Source organism: Aquarana catesbeiana, linkage group LG10 (assembly GCF_042186555.1).
Source record: "Aquarana catesbeiana isolate 2022-GZ linkage group LG10, ASM4218655v1, whole genome shotgun sequence".
Taxonomy (NCBI): domain Eukaryota; kingdom Metazoa; phylum Chordata; class Amphibia; order Anura; family Ranidae; genus Aquarana; species Aquarana catesbeiana.
In genome coordinates this window covers 24,980,440-25,008,219 of record NC_133333.1, presented here as the reverse complement: position 1 = coordinate 25,008,219, position 27,780 = coordinate 24,980,440, and the positions used below count along the sequence as shown (strand labels likewise).

General features: G+C 43.8%; 1 protein-coding gene across 2 annotated transcripts in view; it reads left to right on the top strand.

Annotated features, from left to right (window-relative positions):
- Positions 1-27,780, top strand: part of IGLON5 (IgLON family member 5) — an 859,278-nt gene that overhangs the window by 600,552 nt on the left and 230,946 nt on the right. Inside the window, exon 8 of one of the 2 annotated variants that reach the window (XM_073601839.1) lies at positions 7,447-7,611. The exons of the other annotated variant lie outside the window; for it this stretch is intronic. Coding sequence (XP_073457940.1) covers positions 7,447-7,529 — 83 coding nt within the window. The 3' untranslated portion in view covers positions 7,530-7,611. Of the gene's footprint in view, positions 1-7,446; positions 7,612-27,780 lie in introns of those variants that run through there. 2 annotated transcript variants of the gene reach the window in all.

Below are 27,780 nucleotides of genomic sequence, written 5' to 3'. Positions count from 1 at the left end.
TCCGAGGAGGGAACCCCACGACAATTTTTTTCTCTCATTTTGGCGGGGTTCCCCTTTTTCCTCAGCACACAAGTCACACCCAAGTCGGATCATGATGATCCGACATCTGGTGCGACTTCTATTCAAATCAATGGGCTCCCATAGGGAACCATTGATTTTGAATACAGGCAGAGAAACGCTCTTTTTTACAGCGTTAACCCTCGTTTAACGCCTTTTACCGGTGTCTGGCGTTTCCAGTACTGCTCTTGAACGCGTTCAGAAAACAGCGCATAAACCCCACTGCTGATAAACGTCCAGCAACGTCCATGTGTGCATTCACTTTTGCACCATTAATGTTGGAATTTTATATATGCACCATTGTTTATATATTGGTTTAGCCTAGGCCATCTTTATGTAGAGCAATAATTCTTTTTTTTCAGATCCTCAGAATTCTTTGCCATGAGTTGCCATGTTGAACTTCCAGTGACCAGTATGAGAGAGTGAGAGCGATAACACCAAATTTAACACACCTGCTCCCTATTCACACCTGAGACCTTGTAACACTAACAAGTCACATGACACCGGGGAGGGAAAATGGCTAATTGGACCCAATTTGGACATTTTCACTTAGGGGTGTACTCACTTTTGTTGCCAGTGGTTTAGACATTAATGGCTGTATGTTGAGTTATTTGAGGGGACAGCAAATTTACACTGTTATACAAGCTTACACTCACTACTTTACATTGTAGCAAAGTGTCATTTCTTCAGTGTTGTCCCATGAAAAGATAGAATAAGATATTTACAAAAATGTGAGGGGTGTACTCACTTTTTGTGAGATACTGTATGTAGAGCTTGTCATAGATTACTAGTTTTTCTTTTTGATCAGTCAAAAAAAAAAAAAGATTCCTCCATCCAAACAAGCGAGGTGGATGGAAGAATCTTCCCTGCTGAGACATTGTATTCTGACAATGGGGACTTTCAGCTGTCAGATTACACTGATCAGTGGCTGCAGAGCAACGACTGCAGTTGCTGACCTAGTAAAATATTCCAACTTTCCCGTCTGACAGAAGTCAATCATTCGATCGGCTTCTGTTGAGTGGGAGTGGCCACACATGGATCGAGATTCACCCAGCCCTTGCTGAACAGGCCGAATTTCGATCCATCTATGGGCCAGCTTTAGGCCTCTTTCACACGGGCGGCTGTTCTGCTGCTGTTAAAAGGATGTTTCGTTATTTTGAAATTCCAAGACTCCAGGAACAGCGATCACTTGTACATTGTGATTAGCTGCTTTTACTTGCATTTAGCTGCGGTGGAACATTCTTGCCATTTCTGATGTGTTTCCTGTTTGGTTTTTCTTTCCTTGTTGCTGCTGCTATCCGCAGGAGAAATAGTACACGGCGATTACCTGCAGTTATGTGCAGATAGCTGCAATAAATCGGTCCTGGACTTGGTCAAATTTATTTTTTCTAACCGCACCAAACCCCATGTAATGAAATTTTTGCTAAATGCAGTGTGTGATTGGGGCCATAGGAAAGCATTGTGTGAGTTTAGCTGATAACTTGTTCTATCCGCAGCTAAAAGCTGAATTCTATCCGTCTGTGTGGAAGGAACCTTCGCCTCGTGTTCTTGCTCTGCATTGGTGATTTGTAAATTTATGTGCCTTGTTAGGGGTGAATTTTTGCAGAAGAGTACAGTATTGTTGTAACTGCTGTTTACTCGTAGATAAAACCGATTGAAAGGAGAAGTTGAGTCACCTGTTCTCTATAAATCTCTGCTAGAAAGAAAAAAAGGAACAGCACAAGAGCTCCCCCTTCAGTGAAATTCTGCTGACTCTGATGTAAGGGGGGGAGCTCTGCGGACTCTGATGTAAGGGGGGGAGCTCTGCGGACTCTGATGTAAGGGGGGGAGCTCTGCGGACTCTGATGTAAGGGGGGGAGCTCTGCGGACTCTGATGTAAGGGGGGGAGCTCTGCGGACTCTGATGTAAGGGGGGGAGCTCTGCGGACTCTGATGTAAGGGGGGGGGCTCTGCGGACTCTGATGTAAGGGGGGGGCTCTGTGGACTGTGATGTGAGAGGGGCTCTGCAGTCTCTGATGTAAGGAGGGCTCTTTGGACTCTGATGTACAGGGGAGCTCTGTGAATTCTTATGTAAGGGGGACTCTGCGAACTCTGTAGTAAGGTGGACTCTGATGTACAGGGGAGGGCTCTGTGGACTCTGATGTACGGGGGAGGGCTCTGTGGACTCTGATGTAAGGGGGGCTCTGCAGTCTCTGATGTACAGGGGGGGCTCTGCAGACTCTGATGTACAGGGGGGGCTCTGTGGACTCTGATGTAAAGGGGGCTCTGTGGATTCTGATGTAAGGGGGGCTCTTTGGACTCTGTACGGGGAGGGGCCCTGTGGACTCTGATGTAAGGGGGGCTCTGCGAACTCTGTAGTAAGGTGGACTCTGATGTACAGGGGGGGGCTCTGTGGACTCTGATGTAAGGGGGAGGGCTCTGTGGACTCTGATGTAAGGGGGAGGGCTCTGTGGACTCTGATGTACAGGGAGGGCTCTGTAGACTCTGATGTACGGGGGGGCTCTGTAGACTCTGATGTACAGGGGGGGGCTCTGTAGACTCTGATGTACGGGGGGGGGGGCTCTGTGGACTCTGATGTAAGGGGGGCTCTGTGAACTCTGATGTAAGGGGGGCTCTTTGGACTCTGTACGGGGGGGGGCCTGTGGACTCTGATGTAAGGGGGGCTCTTTGGACTCTGTACTGGGAGGGGCCCTGTGGACTCTGATGTAAGGGGGGCTCTGCGAACTCTGTAGTAAGGTGGACTCTGATGTACAGGGGGGGGCTCTGTGGACTCTGATGTAAGGGGGAGGGCTCTGTGGACTCTGATGTACAGGGAGGGCTCTGTAGACTCTGATGTACGGGGGGGCTCTGCAGATTGAGATGTAAAGGGAAGCTCTGTGAATTTTAGATGTAAACATGGACTGTGATGAAAGGGGGGACTTTTGTGATGAAATCCCACTGTGGTACCATAATAAAGGGCCCCATGACAGAAGTGAAGAGCCCTGAGATCAGCGGGAAGGGCCCAGGGCTCGGAGGGGAGGCCCCCAGAATCAGAGGTCAGGGGGGCCCTTCATGGTTTCTTGCACCGGGGCCCTGAAGGTTCTCGTTCCGCCCCTGACTTGTATTTTATACATGTTGATCATATTCTCCTCTTAATCTCCTTTTCTGAAAAGAGAATACATTCCGTTCCTCTAATCTCTCCTCATAGATGAAATGTCATTATTGTTGATGTCACTTTTACTTTACTACAATACGGTATCTTATGAGTTTGTCATTTAAAGGAATTGTGTGCATTTAATATTTCAATTTAAGATTTATTTAAAAAGTTGCTTCCTGCTGAAAATGTATTTTTTTCTTTTTACATTTGTAGCAATAACTCTCGGCGGAGCTGCTAGTTTAAGCGGGCTTGTTACCTTCACTCTCGACACCCCTGCTTCACCGGCACCGGGTCTAGGGTTCCGTTGAGTTTACCTCTGGACGATAAAAGCACCAAACACTTGAGTAGGTTTTCAATGCTTTATTGAACCAAGTAACAAAGGAAGTAGCAGGAAAGAGGCAGGAGGGAAGCTCAAATACCTTTCTTTAGGATTCTTGAGAACGTCCTTTAAAGTTGAATATTACAGTAGAATGCGCTCCCCTTGTGGGACACACTCTTTGCTCGCCTGGATAGTCCTCTCTCACTTGCCTAGCAGCCAGTACGTAGCACGAACAAAAGTCTCTGCCACAGACTTGCTTGAAATAAATCTGTACAATCCTCTGCCACAGGATGTATTGAACTTTGCGGTGAATGTCAGACACAGTACTTGGACCTCTAAGCCAACCAGGCAGTACTATGCTGTAGAACTACTTTAGGATGCTTCCTCCAACCGAGTCACCAGGCCCCTCTCCAGACCAGCTCTCTGCATGATCCTTCCATGACGGGTCCTCTCCTGGGATCTCCTCGGTTGTCCAGCTTCTTCACTCTGGATAGACAGCTCAGGACCATTCCTCGGCTGCTGTGGTAGACCCCAGACAGGCTTCTGGGCCCTCCCAAGCGCCGCAGCGGCGCGGGCCTCCGGAACGGAGGACCACAAGGTAGTACTCTAACGCATACCTGTCGGCCAGGAGGGCCAACAGGTGGCTGTAGAACAAACCCAAAACATGGCGTCTGTCCCATAAATACCCTCTCCCAGAATGCAACTCGGAGGACCACCTCCACCGAGTTGTCTCCGGGACAGAGGAGCATCTATACGCTTCGACACGTTGCCTTTCCAACACTGACTAGTGATAACAGCGACACCCACCGGCCCAGTATGGAACCACACGCAACGTCAGCCAAGCTGGAACAGAGGCAAATCTAACTCCCCTAACGAGCAATTTACTAAATTTACCTGTCAGTTGGTAGATCATAAATCTACCAGCGCTACACATTTTTTGCAGTAGTCCCCCAGGTCAGAGGTCGGCCCAAAGTCATGCATTGTATGGCCGGCTTTATAGTCCTATGTTAAAAGTGAAACTACTATTGCAGGAGAGGCTGGGAATTTGACTTGTATCTCTGTTTAGGCTTCTAGGAAAAGCAATGAGCCAATCACACACAAGATTCCTGGGTAAAGCCTATATCCAAACGGTGTACAGCGCCCCCTCCAGGCTTCTATATTAAAGGAAGCGTAGATTCTTTTTTTTTGACAATTTTTATTTTAGAAAATCACAGCTTCTGAAGATCATAATGGAAACGTATTAAACCAAAAATGTAATAAATTGCAGATTACTGATCATTAGATGTGATGGCTGTATTAGTTTTTCTTTTAGGCTCCCCCCCCCCATCTGTTTTTATCTGGTGATCTGGCCAGTAACACCCCTCCTAGAACAGTGATGGAGAACCTTGGCACTCCAGATGTTTTGGAACTACATTACCCATAATGCTCATCTACACTGCAGAGTGCAAGAGCATCATGGGAAATGTAGTTCCAAAACATCTGGGGTGTCAAGGTTCTCCATCACTGGTCTAGAGTGTCCCGTTTAGGATTAAGGAGCAATAGAGACACCTTTTGGACAGCAGCATTGTCAGTCGGGGGGGGGGGGGGGGGGGGAGTGTTAGATGTACTAACAGATTTAGATACCCTAACAAATTGAAGTCAAACTAAAGCCAATACTTCAGTTACAGAAAACCATTTTTGTTCCTTTTTGGGATAAAGGTTTTCCATAAATAAAAGTTGATCATTGTGGTCACCCCTGTTAATGGTCAATGGTTTGCCTCAACCCTCTAATGGCTACATCTTCAGGACGGCTCGTTCTGTTTGAAAAACCTACTGGCTGGATCACCAGGTAAAAAAAAAAAAAAAAAAAGTAAAACGCTTAAAAAAAGAAAATGCAGCTATCACATCTAAAGCCTCGTACACACGGTACGATTGTTGGCCAACCGAGCGTCTGATTTTTGTCCAAAAGGTGTGTGCCAGGATCTTGTCTTACATAATAACGGTACACAATTGTCGTGCCACAAACACGAACGTAGTGACGTACTATGAGGAATTTCAGCTCTTGAGCGCCACCCTTTGGGCCCCTTATGCTAATTTCATGTTTGGTGAGCATTGATTCCGAGCATGCGTGTTTGTACTTTGGACTTTTGTGTGACGGACTTGTGTACTGACCATCCGAAAACCTGACATCAAACCGTTGTCCGCCGAAAATTTACATTTCCAACATTTGTTGGCTGAAAATTGGACAGCAATTGTCAAAAGGAGTGTACTAACGGTAAGATTTTAGGACAACCGTCTTAACCACTTCCCGCCCGCCGACCATCAAATGACAGCTGGGCGGCCCGGCTCTCGTTCTGGGTGGAGGTCATATGACGGCCCTCCAGAACGACCGCTCTCACGTGCCCCTGGGGGGCGGGCATCGCGGCTATTGGTGGTGTGATGTGTCAGTCTGACACACGGCTATACCGATCTCGGTAAAGAGCCTCTAGAGCAGTGGTCATCAACCCTGTCCTCAGGACCCACTAACAGGCCAGGTTTTAAGTATTACCTTGGGGAGATGCAGACTAGATTACGGCAATCCCTGAGCAGCAAATGATATCACCTGTCATGTATTTCAGTTATCTTGCAAACCTGGCCTGTTAGTGGGCATTGAGGACAGGGGTGATGACCACTGATCTAGAGGCTCTTTACCACATGATCAGCCGTGTCCAATCACAGCTGATCATGATGTAAACAGGAAGAGACATTGATCGGCTTTTCCTCACTCGCGTCTGACAGACGTGAGTAGAGGAGAGCCGATCGGCTGTGTGTGATTGTTTATCAGCAGATATCAGATTGTTTATTCCCCCCCCCCCTCGGATGCCCACCCAGGACCACCAGGAAGCCGCCAGGGATTGCCACCATACTGGACCACCAGGGAAATGCCAATCAGTGCCCATCCCCAATGCCTGCCAGTGCCATCAGTGATGTTTATCAGTGCCACCGATAAATACCCATCAGTGCAACCTTTCAGTGCCGCCTATCAATGCCCATCAGTGCTGCCTACCAGTGGCTATCAGTGCCCATCGTCGGTGCCCATTAAGGATGAGCTCCGGCGTGTTTGCATGCAGCACGTGCCGAGCCCGCCAGGAAGTTGGCACGGCGCAGCGCTAATCACAGGCAGTGAGACATTTCCCGATCTCTGCAGCCGCACATCGGGAAATGTCTCGCTGCTTCTGATTAGCGCAGCGCCGTGCCGACTTCCTGGCAGGCTCGGCACGTGCTGCATGCAAACACGCCGGAGCTCATCCTTAGTGCCTATTACTGTCACTTCATTGGTGCCGCCTCATCGGTGCCGCTTTATCAGTGCTCGTCAGTGCTGCCTTATCAGTGGCCATCAGTGAAGGAGAAAACTTACTTATTTACAAAATTTTATAACAGAAACAAAAGATAAACTTTTTTTTTTTTTCAAAATTTTAGGTCTTTTTTTTTTTTTTTTTTATTTAGCAAAAAATAAAAACCTCAGAGGTGATCAAATGCCACCAAAGGAAAGCTCTATTTGTGGGAAAAAATGATGAAAATTCTGTTTGTGTACAGTGTCGTATGACCGCGCAATTGTCATTTTAAGCAGTGGCAGCGCTGAAAGCTGAAAATTGGCCTGGGCAGGAAGGGGGTGTAAGTGCCCGGTAATGAAGTAGTTAATATAGTCTTAGATCACCAAATGGATTGTATAGAAATTATAAATGGTATATTCATTATTGCAAAGTGGATTTTTCTTTTTTTTTGTTCATGAATACATAACTGGAGATCGGCATCCTAAAAGTAGCGGGGAATGTCGCATATATGAGCAATCGTCTTATTGTAACTCCTATATCATCTACTCCCCCCCCCCCCCCCCCACAGTGACTCATTATTAATCAGAAGATGACACCAGTTTTCCTGTACAAAGAGTAAAATATTCATTTATTTATTTCTAGGCATAAATTACAGCAAGGGAAAAAAAATCGACTTCATGTTTTCTTGTCCATCAGTCACCATCTTCAAAGGTCAGTCCTACTAAAAAAAAATACTTCTTTATAACTGGATGTAGATAAGATGAATCAATCACTGGTTTATATTCTCTAACAGACCCCAGAAGCGATAATCTTCTGCCATTTTTTTTTTTTTTTACAGGCCCTTAGGCTCGGTTCACACTAGAAGCGCCACGACTTGCAGGTCGCCTCACCGAGGCGACCTGCACACGACTGCCACGGCGACTTGCAAAACGACTTCTGTATAGAAGTCTATGCAAGTCGCCCCCAAAGTAGTACAGGAACCTTTTTTCTAAGTCGGAGCGACGCAATTAGAACGGCTCCATTGTACAGAACGGGAGGCGACTTGTCAGGCGACTAGGTCGCCTGACAAGTCGCCCCCGTGTGAACCGGCTCTTACTCCTGACGTGCAGTCTCACTCCTCTTTAGCGGTTAAAGCACACATATGTACATATATAACCAAAAGTATTGGGACGCCCGCCTTTACACGCACATGAACTTTAATGGCATCCCAGTCTTAGTCCGTAGGGTTCAATATTGAGTTGGCCCACCCTTTGCAGCTATAACAGCTTCAACTCTTCTGGGAAGGCTGTCCACAAGGTTTAGGAGTGTGTCTATGGGAATGTTTGACCATTCTTCCAGAAGCGCATTTGTGAGGTCAGGCACTGATCTGGACAAGAAGGCCTGGCTCGCAGTCTCTGCTCTAATTTATCCTAAAGGTGTTCTATCGGGTTGAGGTCAGGACTCTGTGCAGGCCAATCAAGTTCCTCCAACCCAAACTAGGTCACCCATGTCTTTATGGACCTTGCTTTGTGCATTGGTCCAAATCATTTGGTGGAAGGGGGATTATGGTGTGGGGTTGTTTTTCAGGGGTTGGGCTTGGCCCCTTAGTTCCAGTGAAGGGAACTCTTAAGGTGTCAGTATACCAAGACATTTTGGACAATTTCATGCTCCCATCTTTGTGAGATCAGTTTGGAGACGGCCCCTTCCTGTTCCAACATGACTGCGCACCAGTGCACAAAGCAAGGTCCATAAAGACATGGATGAGCGAGTTTGGGGTGGAGGAATAATGACTGGCCTGCAGAGTCCTGACCTCAACCTGATAAAACACCTTTGGGATGAATTGGAGTGAAGACTGCGAGCCAGGCCTTCTCGTCCAACATCAGTGCCTGACCTCACAAATGGGCTTCTGGAAGAATGGTCAAACATTCCCATAGACACACTCCTAAACCTTGTGGACGGCCTTCCCAGAAGAGTTGAAGCTGTTATAGCTGCAGAGAGTGGGCAACTCAATATTTAATATGACTTGTAAAGGCAGGTGTCCCAATACTTTTGCTAATATAGTGTACAATTTTTATGTAATTTCTAAATTCTTAAAAGATTTTTGTGCTCCCATCTCTTTCTTTTATATATAATGGCCGTTGGGAAGGCCTGATTGCTTTGCATTTCTGTTCATGACCAATGTGCACCTCGCCCACAGAACTTTGCGAGTATGTATGTATGTATGTATGTATGTATGTGTGTGTGTGTGTATATAATACAAATAAAATCTCTCTAGAGCCTATTCTAAAAAAAAAAAAAAAAATGTTTTTTGTGTGGTGAGATATCCTGTCGTGTTCTCCAAGAAAGGGATATCTATTCCTAAACAATTTTCTCCAGGTATCCCCATTTGTAAGATTTTGTATATAAAAACACAGACCAGTAAAGCGCACTGCAAGGTCCAGCCCAACAAATGACAGTCTGTGGTGTGAACAAAGGTCCATCCAATTCACAAGGATCTTGCAGCTTGCCAGGTGAAGATCCGGGGATCTCAAACAACAAAGAAATGGCAGAACAAGATCCTCTTGGAATAAATTACCAATATTTTACCATGTAATGTCTACTATTTGTTTTTATGGGATAAATGATTTTATCATTCTAATGAGGATCTCATGCTGCCATTTTTGTCATTTGCAAGCCTTTCCCACCTACTGCCCCAATGACAGTCATAATGGCCCATTCACACTTGTCTGTTTTTGGCAAATACCTTTTTCCATTTTAAATCAATGGAAACTCCCTAACATGAGTTGGCCACCATTGTGATACATTTATATTCATTTCAATTTCCACTTGGCAAAAAAAAAAAAAAGTATATATGGACCTGAAACTTAGAATTTTTTGTGAATTTCTGTCTCAGTGGTCACCAGGAACAATCGGGTGAATTTCTCAAGAGGGACTCGTATGGCAATAAAAGCCCGGCAAAGTTCCATGACACCCACATTCTGATAGAGGCAGGTGGGTGAAGTTGAGAAGTCTATTGCAAAGATCTCGCTACTAGAATTTAGGAAGGATTAGGTGCTGATGAATGGCCTGACTGGAGGTAAAATGGTTCTTAAAGGGTTGAACACGGGGATGTGTACGGTTGCAGTTGTTAGCGGATAACGGTTCAGGAAAGCAGCCGTGGGAAATCAAGGCAGGACTGTGAGGTAGTGGTCTTCTTCTCTGGCTTAGGCAGTGCTCAAAATAATTTTTCAAGATGCCTAAAAAAAATTAAAAAATAAAAATAAATAAGACAGTTAGGTTAAAAAAAAAAAAAAAAAATAGTCACCAAAGACCTCGTATGGACATTTTTTTTTCCTTTTAATTCCCTCCCATAAACACACATGTATATTAACTCTTCACGGCTAAGGGTAAAACCAAAAAATTCTAAATGCCTAAGCACAACTTTTGAAATGTTAGTAAACCTGTACATATCATCACAACTACTTTGTGTATCCAGGTGGATTATACTGCATTTTTTTTTTTTTTTTTTTACGGGGCCCGGGGCTCTCAGTGAGACACATATATATGCGGCCCCACAGAAAAAAGACCACTTCCATGAAGCCGCCTATATGTGTTACGTTGGCGTGAATGGGGTTAATCAGATTTGGTGTGGGTCTATATGATTGTCACTGATGGCAAGCTCCTCTATCTGGTGTGAATAGTTTACGTACTGTCACAGGGAAAAAGTGAACGCAAGCTCCTCAGGGGTGGAGACTGAAGTCAATGGTCTGTTGTAGTTTCTCTAGAAGATGCTAGGGGTTCCTTGAGCGATGAGCAACTTCTATGTTGTTGTTGTGGGTGTTTTATTTATTTTTTTTACCACATGATTAGAGCCAGAGGCTCTAATGGGCTTCAAAAAGGGATGGGCTCGGGGCGCAGAGCACTGCGCACGAAGCCCACCCAGTTGTGTGACAATAGCAAATGAATTTTCGCTATTGTCACACGGATTCTCCTCCCGGCCAATCAGGAAGCGGGTCCTAAGACCTGTTTCCCGATTGCCCAAAAGGAGAAGCAATTCTATTGCGCCACGACAAGGAGGAGGGAGGAGACGTGGAGGCCACCAGAGGAGATGCAGGGGATGAAGCCGCCGCACATGGGTGAGTGCTGGGCTCATCGACCGACCAGGGTTGTTTTGGTGACCCGAATGACCCACGGGGGGGACACAAGATGTGTGCGACTGACCGAGTGGGTTGTGGTGGTTGACACGATCGGCCGGGGTGGGGCTTGTGGGTGCATTGTGTGCCGCGCCCCCCCCCCCCCAAAAAAATATACCACCAGCTGCCACTGATTTAGCAGGGGTTCCTTGAGGCCAGAAAGTTATTTTAAATGTTCTTCCACCCTTAAAAAGGTTGAGAGAGGCTGATCTATGTACTTCCAAATAAAAATGGGGAAGGAAAGCTCCTCAAGGGTGGAGGTTGATGTGAATGATGTATGTACTATCACAAGGAACTGAGAATGCAAGCTCCTAAGGGGTGGAGACTGATATAAATGATCTATGTATAGTTAAGTGATGTGAGAATGTAAGCTTCTCTAGTGTGGACACTGTTGTGAATGGTCTATGTAGTCAGTCTTAAGGAATTTTTGCGGTGCTGAATAATTTTTATAAAATGTGGTACTAGGAAAACAAACAAAATTGCTAAGCTTTAAAATATTCCAGTAAAATAAACTACCCAGTAGGGATGAGCCGAACACCCCCCGGTTCGGTTCGCACCAGAACCCGCGAACGAACCGAAAGTTCGCACGAACGTTAGAACCCCATTGACGTCTATGGGACTCGAACGTTCGAAATCAAAAGTGCTCATTTTAAAGGCTAATTTGCATGGTATTGTCCTAAAAAGGGTTTGGGGACCCGGGTCCTACCCCAGGGGACATGTATCAATGCAAAAAAAACTTTTAAAAACGGCCGTTTTTTCGGGAGCAGTGATTTTAATGATGCTTAAAGTAAAAAAAAAAAAAGTGAAATATTCCTTTAAATATCGTACCTGGGGGGTGTCTATAGTATGCCTGTAAAGTGACGCGTGTTTCCCATGTTTAGAACAGTCCCTGCACCAAATGTCATTTTTAAAGGAAAAAATCTCATTTAAAACTGCTTGCGGGTTTAATGTAATGTCGGGTCATGGCAATATGGATGAAAATCAGTGAGACAAACGGCATGGGTACCCCCCAGTCCATTACCAGGCCCTTTGGGTCTTGTATGGATATTAAGGGGAACCCCGCACCCAAATTAAAATAAGGAAAGGTGTGGGGCCACCAGGCCCTATATACTCTGAACAGCAGTATACAGGCGGTGCAAACAAGACAGGGACTGTAGGTTTGTTGTTAAGTAGAATCTGTTTGTAATTTTGAACATTTTTAACGTGTTTAGCTCCAGCCAAAAAATCTTTTCTAAGCTTTTTGGAAAACATAGGGAAGGGTTATCACCCCTGTGACATTTGTTTTGCTGTCTTTCCTCCTCTTCAGAAGATTTCGGATCTAGCTGAACACTGTGAGCAGGACGCACTACACTAAATGTAAATAGCAGGAACGGATCTAGCTGAACACTGTGAGCAGGATGCACTGCACTAAATGTAAATAGTCTAGAAGATAACAGGAACGGATCTAGCTGAACACTGTGAGCAGGACGCACTGCACTAAATGTAAATAGCAGGAACGGATCTAGCTGAACACTGTGAGCAGGACGCACTGCACTAAATGTAAATAGCAGGAACGGATCTAGCTGAACACTGTGAGCAGGACGCACTGCACTAAATGTAAATAGCAGGAACGGATCTAGCTGAACACTGTGAGCAGGACGCACTGCACTAAATGTAAATAGCAGGAACGGATCTAGCTGAACACTGTGAGCAGGACGCACTGCACTAAATGTAAATTGCAGGAACGGATCTAGCTGAACACTGTGAGCAGGACGCACTGCACTAAATGTAAATAGTCTAGAAGATAACAGGAACGGATCTAGCTGAACACTGTGAGCAGGACGCACTGCACTAAATGTAAATAGCAGGAACGGATCTAGCTGAACACTGTGAGCAGGACGCACTGCATTAAATGTAAATAGTCTAGATAGAAGATAACAGGAACGGATCTAGCTAAACTGAATACAGTGTATATATATATATATATATATATATATATATATATATATATATATATATATATGCAACACCTGGGATGCATATATATACACAATACACTGTAAGTGCAGCTAACTGACTGACTGTTCTGCCTAATCTATCTAACTCAAATCAAATGACACTGTCTCTCTCTCTCTCTCTCTCTCTATCTCTCAGCACACCGGAACACACACTACACAGGGCCGCCGTGCAGGCGGCCTTATATAGTGTGGGGTGTGTACTAAATCCCCTGAGCCATAATTGGCCAAAGCCACCCTGGCTTTGGCCAATTACAGCTCTCTCTACTGACGGCGCTGTGATTGGCCAAGCATGCGGGTCATAGTGCATGCTTGGCCAATCATCAGCCAGCAATGCACTGCGATGCCGCAGTGAATTATGGGCCGTGACGCGCCACACGAATTTAGCGCGAATGGCCCATAACGTTCGCAATTCTGCGAACGATCGAACAGCCGATGTTCGAGTCGAACATGGGTTCGACTCGAACACGAAGCTCATCCCTACTACCCAGTGTTTTTTTTTAGGGACTTTGGCTATGGGATCTAGGAGATCGAGTTTACCAGCTCCAACCACCTGCTTCAGCCACCACCAGGGGCTAGAACTCAACACAGTTGTAGTAGAATATGTCAACCACCCTTGCTAAGCTTTGTAACCACCAGAGAAGGAATGCTGAAAGCATGGTTATAAGATCTTAAGTAGTCATGTAGTGGTAGATGAAACCAAAGGGCTACTCCACCTATTATGCCTAAACGCAAAGCTGATTTTAGGTGAGTGGTCTCTGCCTTTAAGGGTTCGGAAAACCATTGTTCGAAAAGTTGTGCTTACCTATCTTCCATCATAGCCGATATGCAGGATGGACAATCAGTGGGCAAGCAGAATTCCTCCAAGTAGAGAAGTTATCATCAGGCCAAATGTGGTGGTGGTCCTGGGTGAGGCATCTAATAGGGGAAGAGAATTCATTACTGGACAAATGAGCTTTTACTTTATTCAGAAACATGTCAGGTTTTCTAAGTGTTAGGTTTGATAAACCAAACACCATGGTCTTAAGTTTATTACTAAAACTTCAGAGTGCAAAATCTGGTGCAGCTTTGCATAGGAACCAGTCCGCTTCCAAGTTTTATTGTCAACGCCTAACTGAACAAGCTGATGTTAGAAGCTGATTGGCTACCATGCACCAGATTCTGAAGGCTCCAATTTTAGTAAATCAACCCCCTAGAGTCTGCTAAAGGTTTTTCTGTATAAAACTGCATCCAAATGTTCTGTTTTTTTTTTGTTTTGTTTTTTTTTTTTTTTTATGGGGGGGGGGGGTATTTCCTCCAACAGAAGTATATGCAGTACATGCCTCGTGGAGGTGCCAACCCTTCCCCACTCTGTCTAAAATCCTATAAAAATGTTTGGCAGAAATTCTACCTTAAGCAATTACTTTTAGTTTCCTTTTGTCAGGTGAAAATAATCACTGAATTGGTTTTCCTTTCCCCTCAGGCTATCCATGGAAACAAGACCGCACTTTTGGTCATTTCTTTTAACTGAGCAGTGCTTTGTACAAACTGTCACCCCATAAGCATTAAAGACTTTCTACAGTTCTGTTCAAAACTACAGTTGATTGAGAAATTTAGATGACGTTCCATTTCACAGCGAATTTTAGGAATTCAGATATCCCTAGTGGAATCCAAATTGACATTTTTGGGCAGCCCATTAATTTTAAAAGTCTTATTGCACATTACCACAGCACACAGGTGGGAAGCCAGCCTTTAAAAATGGTCTATAATGATTTTATATAATTACTGAAAAAAAATATAATTGCTCCTCAAACTTGCACAGCTCTACCTGTGAGCAGATTCTGCCAGATTTCTCACTCTTTTGCAACCAGCTCAATGATTTTTTGGCACAGAACCTGAACCCAACCTGCATGCATTCCCTGTATGGTCTTAAGTTTATTTTGACAAGATGTTTCTTTTACTATGTTTTTATTGAAGAAAAAAAAAAAAGTTGAATGTAATCTAGAAATATGGCATGTATACAGCACATCTACAACACAAGCAGTGGCCCCTGGACAGAGGTTCAACCTTCAGTGTTCAAGTAGGATACATTAATTCCAACAAAATAGAACAGAATCGTTAAAGCAGGTGGCAGTGGTATGGCCTACGATGGTAACCTATCCCTACAGACATCAGTGAAAATGAGTGGTTCCATTGAGCGATTGAAGCAATATCGCTGAAAGACCCAGACACCTGCAGTCAACTACAGATAGGGTACTGTCTGCTTGGTTTTAGTATAATGTCTATGTAGGGCTACCCCTGAAGGAGCTGCTGATACATTTGGGTCTTCTGCTTTTTCTTTGCCTGTAAACGAAGCCCTACTCGCTGACACCACCAAAATTCCTTGACCAGGGAATCTCCCAGCAGCTACACAGGAAAGATGCACACCAACTGTGATAAAAGGGAATAACCAGCTTGTATTGGAAGCACCAAAACTGTAAAGCAACACAGCAGTTCAAATGGCTAAACAATAGGCACAGTGAATCAATTCAATACAGACAAGTGGCTAGCTCACTTGTATGCCCTCAGTCGGGAGAGTCTAGGTTTAAGGCTCATAATGTAGTTGGACTACCTGCAAACCAGTATGGCTAGCAGGATAAACCCCGAATTTATGAAGCAGTCTGAAAACTGGTTCTTCTGCCGGCTTAGTTGGGACCTTTTATGTTGGCACGCAATATAAGATGCTGTCCCTTTTTTAAGATGTGGAATGAACAGGATAGTTCCCTTTTAAGAGACAAAGTTGTTGGTACAGGTCACATTTAAAACATGAGGCTATTGGCAAAGTTCACTTTAGGGGTGAGGTTGGTGGCAAGGATCACTTTTAAAAGATGAGGTTGGACTTAAACAGCAGGAGCGCCTTCTTTCAATGACCTGGGCCCAAGTGGATGTGGCCACATGGAAAGATTCTGCTTAGCAGGGAGCAAGGGGTTAACTCAGTTCAGCAACCTGTGGGGGCAGTGGTCACGATGCAATACAGGGCGCTGGGGTATTGGTCTCTGATTAAGGCCAATGCTGAATGTTTCTAACCTTGGAAAACCTGGCTTGCTCTCACCCAGTTCTTATGTGACAATATGAGAAGCCTCAGGTGTTGTTTGCCCCTTTTTATTGAAGATGTGGCTGCGGTGGCGGTGACTCGGCGCTCCTTCAGCAGACAGGTCTCCCCGAAGCAGCTCTTTATGCACGGTGTTCAGCTAGACAATAGCCTCTTCAGCTTCCCCAGGCAAAGCGAAAAGGGGAGCGTAACCCAGAGGCTGCCAGGTATAGGAAGTGTATTTCTTAACAGTACACCTATAGTTCCAAAAAAGCGGATGGTCTACTGTGAGATTTGGAATTGGTCGAGCCAAGGCTGCCAAGTGCGTAAATTTATCATGTGTATCGTTAAGGATCGCTGTCAACTTGTCCAGGGACTGGACAAGATGTTTTTCAAGAATGTTGCATTTCTAAAAGGGCACTAGCATGGGGGTCCGCAGAACTATTTTCGGGGGGGGGGGGCATCATTTTAAGGTTGGAGGCTGCGGAGTGCGGACATGGTAGAAGAGGGGGTTGAAGGCTGCGGACATGATACAGGAGGGGGTTGGAGGATGAGGACATCACATACTGTAGATATAGCAGCCATGGATGGAGCAGGGGTCCAGTCTCCAGGACTGAATGGATGGAACCATGGCTGCTGGAGAGTCTCCCACTACTCCACTGTGAGCGCAGTCACACTGAGTCCTGGAGACCGGACCCTCTGCACCATCCATCATGGATGGTGCAGGGGTTCCGGTCTCCATGTGGCCATGCTTATAGTGGCATGGTGGGAGTCCCCAAGAGGGGGGGGGGCTCTTTGCTCTTGCCCCACCATACGGATGCTCATGGGCACTAGGTGTGAATTACTCTTATTAAAAATGTTCCTTTCCATTTCAAGCTACAAAAAAAGTTGATTTATTGCAACCATGGCATTAGAGCTGTTCATGTGGTTGGCTTGCTGTTTTTGCCAAAATATTACCATTTTAGGCATCTGCACCTCTGGCCTTTTATGTTTACTGAAGCAAGCCATTTGTTGTGGTTATAAACTTGATCTATGCCTGATTGGCCAAGCTTCTTATTACACTTCTGGAACTGATCATATGATTGCACCAAACAGACCCCTCCAATTTAGCACTTGGCTTATGGAAGTTACAGCCAGGGCCTGGACAAGGGGTGGGCAGGAGGGATGGTTGCCCTGGGTGCAGTGGGGATTTGGGGGGGTTGTTCTAGAAGTAGTGATTTGAAAGGGGGGATTTTTACTAGGAGGCTCAATTTCTGTTAGGATGGGTGATTTAGGGGGAGGATTGGTGCTTGGAGGGGAAATGTTTTTTGGAGGGAGGGGGGATTTGTGCTGGGAGAGGGGGATTTGGAGGGGGGAGAGTATTTATGCTCGGAGGGGAAATTTGAGGGGTAGAGGATTTGTGGTAAGAGGGGGTATTGTACTGGGAAGAGGGGGATTTTTGTTTTGGGGAGAATGTTGGCTTGCAAAGGGAATTTATGCTTACAGGGTAAGTGTGAAATTTGGTGCTTTTTTTTTTGTTTGTTTTTTTTTTGTTTTTTGTTTTTTTGGGGGGGGGGTGTTTGGCAAAACTCTAAATCTATAATGCACATGCATTTGGGGAGGGGAATCTTTGCCCTGGGCGCTAGTTGACCTTGTCCCGGCACTGGTTACAGCTATGCCTGTCCCGGCACTGGTTACAGCTATGCCCTGTCTAAATATCTTTAAGACAAAAGCAGGTACAAATCTGAAAAGCAGTGATGTTTTAAGTGAGTTTTGCTTTAAAGGGTAACTACACTTTCATTGGAAAAGATATGGCAAATAAAAAAATTAAAAAATACAGCATGTACAATCGCTACACAAGTCATAATGTAATTGAGTGTTATTAAAAATGACCTTTCCTTTTCAATCTGCAGCACTGTAATTTTCTGTAAAATGTACTATGGCAACCTGGAGGTGTTCTGTACACCAATTGCATACAGATCGCCCACCCAGATATGTAATTTCCTGCTTGCATGATTGGCTCTCAGATTTTCCCAGAAGTCTGCACTAAGATACCAGCCAGGTTTTGAGCATCGTCTGCAATACAAATGTCATTTTTGGTGAGATACTCTCAAAGAAAAATCACATCTAAAGGGATGCATACCCTGCCACTTTCCTCATTAGAGCCCTGCAAGTGCAGCAGCTGATTGATAATTATATGATCACTCACATTCACGCACATGGACACAGAGAAACAAACCGCTATTTCTTCAGAATAACAAGGTAAGAATCTGCAACAAAATTTGTTATTCCTGCAATGTACATAGATCACCCAGAGGGGAGTGTTTTTTTTTTGTTTTCTCAAAAGGGGAGTTTAAGGTAAAGCAAAGAACCTTCAGAATTGAGTTTACTGGAGTTCAGAGCATCACAAGATGAGTTCTACTACAGAAAATTAAACTTTGCCTTGCTAAGGCCAGTACATTTTTGAACTAGGTAATACCATAGACCACTTACCATAGATTGTCACTTCGAAATTACGCGTGCCCGGCGTTTCCCCAAGTGCAGTGACGGTTACGGTGTAATTCCCTGTGTCCTTTTTTGTAGAGTTTGATAGAAGCAATGATCCCTTCCCAATGATGGACAGTCTGCTGGTGTAGATCGAGAGCACCGTAGCAACATTCTTGTCCAACTGGGCCACTAACGTGTCATTTATAGCCCAGAAGACTATTGGATTTGATGCCTGGGTGGTGTATGAGATGTCCAGGCTAATATCATTCCCGCTTTTTACATTGCCATTGGAGTTACTATTAATGGTCACTGCTGCCCCTTCTTTGCCTGTTGGAAGACAATAATTGGTCACCAATTGCCAATACGTAGATGATCGTTATCACATGGGCCCAGACACTTCCTGGGCAAGGCTCAATGGGATCCAAGGTGAAGATGCCAAAGTGTGCTTTCCTCCAAAATGAGCCACATATCCTGTGGCTGGGCTAATAGAGGGTACAAAAAGCACAGTCATTGTCCACCAACTCTACGATAACCACCTTTTGGACAAAGGGCAAACGTACATTATGGGGGAGGTGTCTAAAAGTGGTCAAATCAATGTGATTTCAGCCTGCCATGCATGAAGTTAATTCCAGCCTTGGGTGGCCCTGTTGGCACCATCCAGCTCAACAAATGTCAACTTTTCAATCGACTGACACAAGTTCTTTTACATCTGGCCACACATAGAATGGCCAACATCCACACTTGAAACATGCAGACCAAAAACTCAATGGGTACGGCGGTCACAAGAGACCTTTTGTCTTGCTCAGCGCCAATTCAGCAGGGGATTATATATCTTATATACAGTCATCCTCCCCTTTTTATTTATTTTTTTCTTGGAACTTAACTAAGCACCTTTAAAAAAACTCCTATAGGCCGATTCGGAATTGTAGGTTGAACCTCTTCTAAACAACATTTAAAACTATAAAATAAAATAGAAAAGTTTTGGCTTTGCATACAGTGTAGAGGAATATGGAGGCTTGCATTACTAATCACCTTCTGATTAAAAGGTCTGAAGACTTGCACAGATGAAAGTGACGTACTATATGCTAAACTCTCCTGGATTTTTGGGGTCCCAGGCAGCTTTATTATAAACCTGTGTTGGTCACCTCTACTTCTGTCAGTAGCCAGAAGGAACGTTGTCACTGATTGGGAAGTGGTGTTATAATGTATAGATTATTTAGGGTATGTAGATGGTGAAGATCACTCACCGTACTGTATGAGAAGTAGGAGGGTAGCAGTCAGGATGGCATAGCCCATGTCCCTGGTAGGTGGAGGTTGGAGTGGCAGCTGATTAGGAGTTCAGAGACGGATCACTCTTGGGTGATTTTGCAGGTAAAAAAATATCAGTTGTATTTCCTGTAATTGCTGAAGACGTTGAAGGAAAGGGAAGGGCAAGGGAGACGATAATGTTACTGTTATTTTTGAGAATTTTCAATGTTTTGCAATGTGCATGTAGGTGTGGTGTAGTGGCAAAAATTCACACAGGTGGGGTTCAATAAAAAGACTTGTAAGAAATGCAATAAAAGTTCACAACAAACTCGGTGAAAAGGTTACCCAGCCAGTTGCACTCCACATGAAATACTGTAGAGCTAGTAATATAGATCCCAGCTACAGAAGATAACTGGAACTGACATCATGGGGGGGGGGGGTACAGTTTGGTATCTTCACCCTTGGCACCAGATGACCTTGTCCCAACACTGACCACAATTCGCTGTTTCAACACACCTCACACTGTTACAGTCCACCCTTGCCACCATCAGAAAACCTGCCCTGAGGAACGCCATGCAGCCATTGCCAGACGAGAAGTGGCTGCAAAGAGTATGAAGGAGATCAGCTACACTGGAATGCAACAAATGATTGAAAAAAGAAGGGGGGTGGGGGGGGGGGGGTTGACGAGTATTATTTTTTTTTCTTTATTTGCAGTTTTGATTCTGAATGCTTTAGCAAACAAAATGTCATCTGCTTGGGTTAAGTCTACTTTTAATAGTAGTTAAACTGAAGCATGAACGTCCTTTGTCCGGCCGACAGAAAGGGGAGAATGAAATGTTATTTTTATAGCATGTTCTCTATTGATTTAAAAAGTTATTTCCAAGAATGTAAAAATATTTATTTTGTAGAAGGCCAATGTACACAAAAGTGGCATCACGTGGCTGAAACCGGTATGGGAGAAATGGTTTCTGCACAAGGAAGTGTTTAATATTTATAGTGTATAGAAAGCCAGGGGAACTTCTGCGGCCCAAAACAACCACCTATAACCCAGTTATCTTTCCGGTCTATGAAGGCTGGAGGGAATGTAGAATGGTGTATGTCCAGCCAAAACCTTTTTTTTTTAATTAATTAATTTTTTTTTTTTTTCAACATGTTGGATAGAATGAAGTGGTTTAAGAACCGTTAATAGATTACTACAAAGGCAACACAGCCAGAAATAACAATGCTTTACTTTTAATAGAGTAGGGGAAGAATAGAACCCCTGTTGAATTGTTATTTCTGTCTGTGTCCCTAAAGGCAGATTTTTTTTTCCTCATTTCCTGTCCAGTTGTAGGCAGATGCAGGTTTCTCCTCCATCCTGTAGGTGGCACTGTGCCATTATTACAGATGAAAAAGTCTGTTTGGGAAATTGTCTACCTATGGCAGGGGTCTCAAACTGGCGGCCCTTCAGCTGTTGCGAAACTACAAGTCCCATGAGGCATTGCAAGGCTGACTGTTACAAGCATGACTCCCACAGGCAGAGGCATGATGGGACTTGTCGTTTCGCAAAAGCTGGAGGGCCACTAGTTTGAGACCCCTGACCTAGGGGGCTCCCTTAGCATCTCAGAGGAACCAGCTGTATGATTTAGATGCTGCAACCTCACTTGATCTCTGGTGGCCATCTTGGTGTAGGACCTTTTGGAATAAGGTACTGGTATTATTCGGGCGAACCTGGAGCGAGTGGCAAGTCACGGACAGTGATCCCACTGGTTTCATAACCGAAAGTAAAGGAAACATTTTGTTTAAACATTTTGTTTAAATATCCTTTTCTACAGCAAAAAAAAAGTTTAAAAGCCCAGTGGTTATTAAAGTGTAAGTAACCTCCAACAATAAATGTCTCTTATTTGCTCCTTTTTGGTCTGCTTAATATACCATTGAAAGCATATTATATCTGACCAAAAAAGTGCAAAAAAAATAAAATATTAGCTGATTATCCAGCAAGAAATCTTGTGAGCTGGTAACATCCTGTGCTCTCCACTTCTCAACTGTTATCTGTAAGTATTGTTCACCTCTATCACCATGGACTGCAAAACACCTCCCTTTGTTATGGAGCAGAGGGGGGGGGGGGGGATGTAGTCCTAACACACACCCCTATTCTAGAGTGAGCAGGGGAAGGATTCCTTTCTGATCCCCCTGAGAGGCAATCGGATATTCCCTTGATCAACTTTGCCTATAAATGTCAGTACCCAGTTATATTATGTACATTTAGGAAAGAATCCAGGCCTTTTTTAAAGCAATCTACTGAGTTGGCCAGAACCACCTCTAGAGGGAGTCTATTCCACATTTTCACAGCTCTTACTGTAAAGAAACCTTTCCGTATTTGGAGATGAAATCTCTTTTCCTCCAGACATAGAGTGCCCCCATGTCCTCTGTAATGACCTTAAAGTGAATAACTCAACACCAAGTTCACTATATGGACCCCTTATGTATTTATACATGTTGATCATATCCCCCCCCTAACCTCCTCTTCTCAAGAGGGAATAGATTCAGTTTCTCTAATCTTTCCTCATAGCTCAGCTCCTCCATGCCTCTTATCAGTTTGGTTGCCCTTCTCTGCACTTTCTCCAGTTCCCCGATATCCTTTTTGTGAGCTGGTGCCCAAAACTGAACTGCATATTCCAGATGAGGTCTTACTAATGATTTGTACAGGGGGGCAAAATGATATCTCTCTCTCTAGAGTCCATACCTCTCCTAAAACAAGAAAGGACTTTGCTCGCTTTGGAAACCGCAGCTTGGCATTGCATGTTATTATTGAGCTTATGATCTACCGAAACCCCAATAATAATAATCCCAGTGGTAAGTTGTGGCAAGCTCATAAAGACTTATCCAAAGCAACTTGGAGCTGTGAGCCGCAAAAGGTGGCTCTACAAAGTATTGACTTTAGGGGGGTGAATAGTTATGCACATTGACTTATTCTGTTATTTTGTCCTATTTGTTGTTTGCTTCACAATAAAAAAAAAAAATCTTCAAAGTTGTGGGCATGTTCTGTAAATGAAATGATGCAAATCCTCAAACAATCCATGTTAAGTCCAGGTTGTGAGGCAAAAAAACACGAAAAATGCCAAGGGGAGTGAATGCGAGGCGCTGTATATAAATGCTCCACAAAGTAGCCTTTTTTCATTTTTACATTTATTTTTATTTTTTATTTTTTTTTAGATTTGCATAACTGGAATTTGTCTCCATTTCCGGGAGTAGAGGGAAATGGCCCACATTAGCAATCGTCACATTGTGACTCTCAACTCTTCTCTCCCGCACAGTCACCCATTATTAATTAGAAGAGGACTCTGGTTCCGATTTTACAAAGCGCAAAAATATTTTATTTACTTATAGACAAAAAAATTACAGCAAGGGGAAAAAAATATTTTATTTCCATATTTTTCTTGTCCATCAGTCACCATCTTCAAGGATCAGTCCAATGCAGACAAGATGAATCCATTGCTGTTTTAGATCCTCTCACATACTCCAGATGGGCTAATCTAATTTTTTCTAGTTCCTTCCCGGACATGCAATCTCTTCTTTCTGCACTCTGATAATTGTATTATTGTTAAAGTATACTTAATGCCAAAACTTTTTTTTTTTTTGGTGTGAATAGAACAGGTAAGGGTTTTAAACCCCTGCCTGTTATTTATTACAGTCCTTGTGACCTTGAGGAGGATCTCATTTTCTGGAGACACAACAAAGTATGAGATAATCTCTCCGAAGGAGGATATCTCCACTCTCTCAATTTTCTCCAGTACAGGCATCCTTATTGGAAGAGTTCCCCTCTCCACCTCCTGTTCTGGTGACAATTATAACAGCCCATTCACACCCATCTGATTGATCGACAGATGCCTTTTCTATTTAAGCCAATGGGAACTCATTACAAGGTGCATGTCATGGTTATGCAGTGATGTGTGTCTGTCAGCTTCCCTCCTCCATGTGTTTCTGATCAGATCCTTTGGATCCAGAAAGCTTGTATACCACCAGGAACCCTTTATAGAGTTATTATTTTTTTTTATTAACTGCAGGTGCCCTACTTTCCGCCAACCATCTATAGACCTGCTGGCTGTGATGCAAGAAGTTGGTGTGCCATCCATTGCTTGGAGCTAGGTCGCATAGGAGACACGTGTGGATGCCTGCAGTGGATCTGGGAAGCCCTTTATTTTTTGCCGCTACATGCCTATTACCCCTGCAGGGGTATGAGGAGCTGGTGAGTGGGGACCCTTAAGGGGGGATCACGGAAGTCACCGGATATCAATTTCAGCACAAGAGTCACAAATTTTATGAACATTTTGCTATTCTGGAGCTTCACTTATATTTTTTACATATTTTGTTACTTTTTTATGGGACTGCTGTTCACATTTTTTGATTTTTCATTTACTATTTACGTTTTATATTCACTGGAGTGGACACTTATCAAATGTTTTATTATTACACGCTTAGATACTTATATTGGTTATATCATTTTTCCTGTTTATCTACTGTGGGTCAGCAGGGGAAGATTTTTTTTGGTCACATTTTCTCTCACTGCAATTAGACTTTTATGTCACTTCATACACTTTTCAAATAAGGTAGTGTTACTATGTTCATGTGAACAGGTATTGAGACACATATGTACTCATTAGCTTTGATTTGTTTTACTTCGTTACACTTTATTAAGAGGTGTAGGTTTCACATGGTTGTAGCATTATTTCTTTAGGTGTTTAGCACACACACCCTACAGGATACCCCGTCATAGGGAGTGCCATTTACCCCTACCCCTCTTTTCACGGTTATGAATCCAGGACTGTTGTCCCTCGGTAAGGATTGCGGTACGTGTGACTGAGATCAGTGGTCGGGGTTCCCGAACAGGTACTCTTGCTTCTTAGTATGATTCAACTGTTGGACCACCACTATGTCTCCTACCTGGAAAGGGTGTGTAGGTTCCTGTGAAGAGAAAGGAGAGGTGCGAGCAACATTTCTTTCAACTCTGTCCAGAGTTTCAATGAATTTCCTAATATACTCTCCCTGTATTACTTCTAGGTCCCCTCTTTCTAACATAAGTGGTTGTCTGGCACACGGGGTGGGAAATGGCCTAACCATAAGGACCTCAAATGGAGAGTATCCTGTTTTCTTAGAGGGGGTCATTTCTTATTTCAGCCAAGACTGCTGGTAGGACTTTCTGCCACTTAATATATGTACCTCCTGTTTCTTTAATGGTTCTGTTCATTCTCTCAACAATACCTGAACTTTGTGGGTGGTAAGGTATATGAAATTTCCAATCAATTTTAAGTGTTTTCACTAAATTTTGGAACACTTTTGAAATAAAGGCAGGGCCATTATCAGAATGAGGATTTTTACAACTGTTTGTTCATCTTCTTTTGTGGTTGCAAGATGGCTTCTGTCCATCTTGAGAACATGTCTACTATCACAAGTAAATATTCCTGTCTTTTACCTAACTTGGGCATATGGGTGAAGTCAATCTGTAAAAAGTGTGGATGGATATGTAAGGTGTTCATGTTTTGCTTTGTGTGGATTTCTTGGGTTGTTTCGGATGCATGTGATGCATCTGGCAACATATGATTTAACCAAAGAGGGAAGACAGTGGATAAAGAAATCATTATCCAATAATTTACATGGGACCTGCCAGCCTCTGTGCCCTACCCCATGATACTGGGACATAAATAAAGGTGCACTAGCTACAGGTACACATGGTCTCCCCTCTTGACAAACAAGTCCAGTATCTGGGCTTTTCTGCACTCCTGCAATATTCCATTGTTTAATATCTGTGTCTGTAGCATATGTCTGAAGATCTGACAAGGTTTGGTCTAACAGGGGCATTTCAGGTGCAAGTGATGGCATGTGTATGGTAGCTTCTTGTTTAGAAGCTGCTTCCTTTGCTGCTGTATCAGCTAAGGCATTTCCTTTTGAAACATCATCTTGGTTTGTGGTATGTACCTTGCAGTGGAGGATAGCTATAGAGTGAGGCAACTTAATCACTTCCAAAAGACTGGACACTAATGTTGAATGTGAAATTGATTTGCCATCTGCTGCTATGTACCCTCTTTTTAACCAGATAATGCCAAAATCGTGGCCTATGCGTATTTAGAATCAGTATAAATGTTCACATCGTGTCCTTCAAAGAGCTGGCATGCTCTTGTAAGGGCAATCAGTTCTGCAGCCTGTGCTGACTGAAATGGGACTGGGTTTGCTTCAAGCACTACATCAGGTAACTGGACTATAGGATATCCTGCATGATATGTGTTGTCGTTTGGTCTAGAACAAGAACCATCAACAAAAAAAAAAATTTTGGCCCCGGGATTGCAGTGGAAGACCTATCTGCACGTGGAGATGTGTCCTGGTGGATTATTTCAATGCACTCATGTTGAGGAACTACCTCACCCTCTTCTCCTTTTAAACCTAGTAACGCGTTTAGGATCGGGGCTGGACCTGAAGTAGGTGAACATATTTTATTTTGAGATTTGTGAGGAGAATAACCTTGTATCCACTCAATCTTTGGGCTGACATATGTTGGGTATGAATATTTTTCAACAAAATGGATACATTATGAGTAGTATGTAAGGTGGTTGGATGTTCTAGAGTAAAAGAAGTAGCCAATTCTACTACCATAGCACAGGATGCCAAAGCTCTGAGACAGGCCGGCATGCCCTGTACCGGCATTGGCACTACTATTGAAAAAAATGCAATAGGGCAGAGTTTTCTTCTGTGTTCCTGTGCCAGGACACCCACCATTGTTTTACAATTGCCCCTGGCAAACAAGTGAAACATCTTACCATAAGTGGACAATCCGAGGCCAGGGGCCGTTACCATTGATGTCTTAAGGTACACAAATGCATCACACATTTCATCTGTCCATTTTACACAATCTGGCATGTCTGAGCCTATGGCTTGCCTCAGGAGGTTATCATAGAAAGAGCAGTCAAGTATCCAGTGGCAGCAGTAACCAATCATACCAAGAAAAGTATATCTTTCTTTGTCAGTGGTCTGGGCAGACCCATGAGAGCCACAGCTCTCTTGTGACTGACTCTTCTTTCTCCTTTTGTAAGGGTAAAACCAAGGTATTCAACAGTCTCTTGAGACCATTGCAATTTCTTTTTAGAGACTTTTCGACAATTTTCTGCTAACCAGTAAATAAATCTTTACCATCCTCTCGGCTGGCAACCTGGCTTGGACTGCATAACAACAAATCATCAACATACTGTGATAGGACTGAACCATGGCGGGGAGTTCAGGACCGTAGGGTTGCCTGGAGCACAACTGAATAGACTAGAGGGTAGTCTACATACCCTTGGGGCATTCTGCACCAGGTCATCTGGCGATTTCTAAAACAAAATGCAAGAATAGGTTGTGTCTCTTCATGCACCGGGACGCTAATAAATGCATTTGCTAAATCAATTACTGTGAAATACTCTGCATCGGATGGTTGGAATTCAGGAGTGATGGCACATCAGGTACTATAGGTGCTATGGGCACTACAAGATTATTTATGTCCCTAAGGTCTTGAATAAACCTCTAACTGTCATCCGGCTTTTTGACTGACTGGATTTATAGGAGTGTTGTAAGGTGAAATTCTTTCCTTTTTTTTTAAATTCCTTGTTTAAGGAAATGTTCCACCATGGGAGAAATTCTGTCCTCCTTTTCTTTTGACAAAGGATATTGTTTGTGGTATATGGGTTCTGCCCAAGGTTTGAGGATGGCTTTGTATGGGGCACAGGTGATGAGACCCACATCCAAAGACCCATCTGACCAGGCATTTTGTAAATCCTTTCTGAATTCTTCTGTTGGTACTTCATTACTTAGAGCCAAAATGGGCACGATGGGGACCTTGTTTGAATAGACAGTAAGACCGCCACTTGGGGACATTATTATCTTTCCCAGAAAGTCCCTACCCAAGAGATTCACTGGACAATTTGGTATAATCCTAAAAGTGTGATGGATTTCATATCCCACTGAGGGTCTCCTGAAAACCATGGGAAAGCCTTCTTGTCACCAAGACATAAGCCTCTTACCATATCCATATGAAATTCATCATTCGCTCCATCTCGGGGGA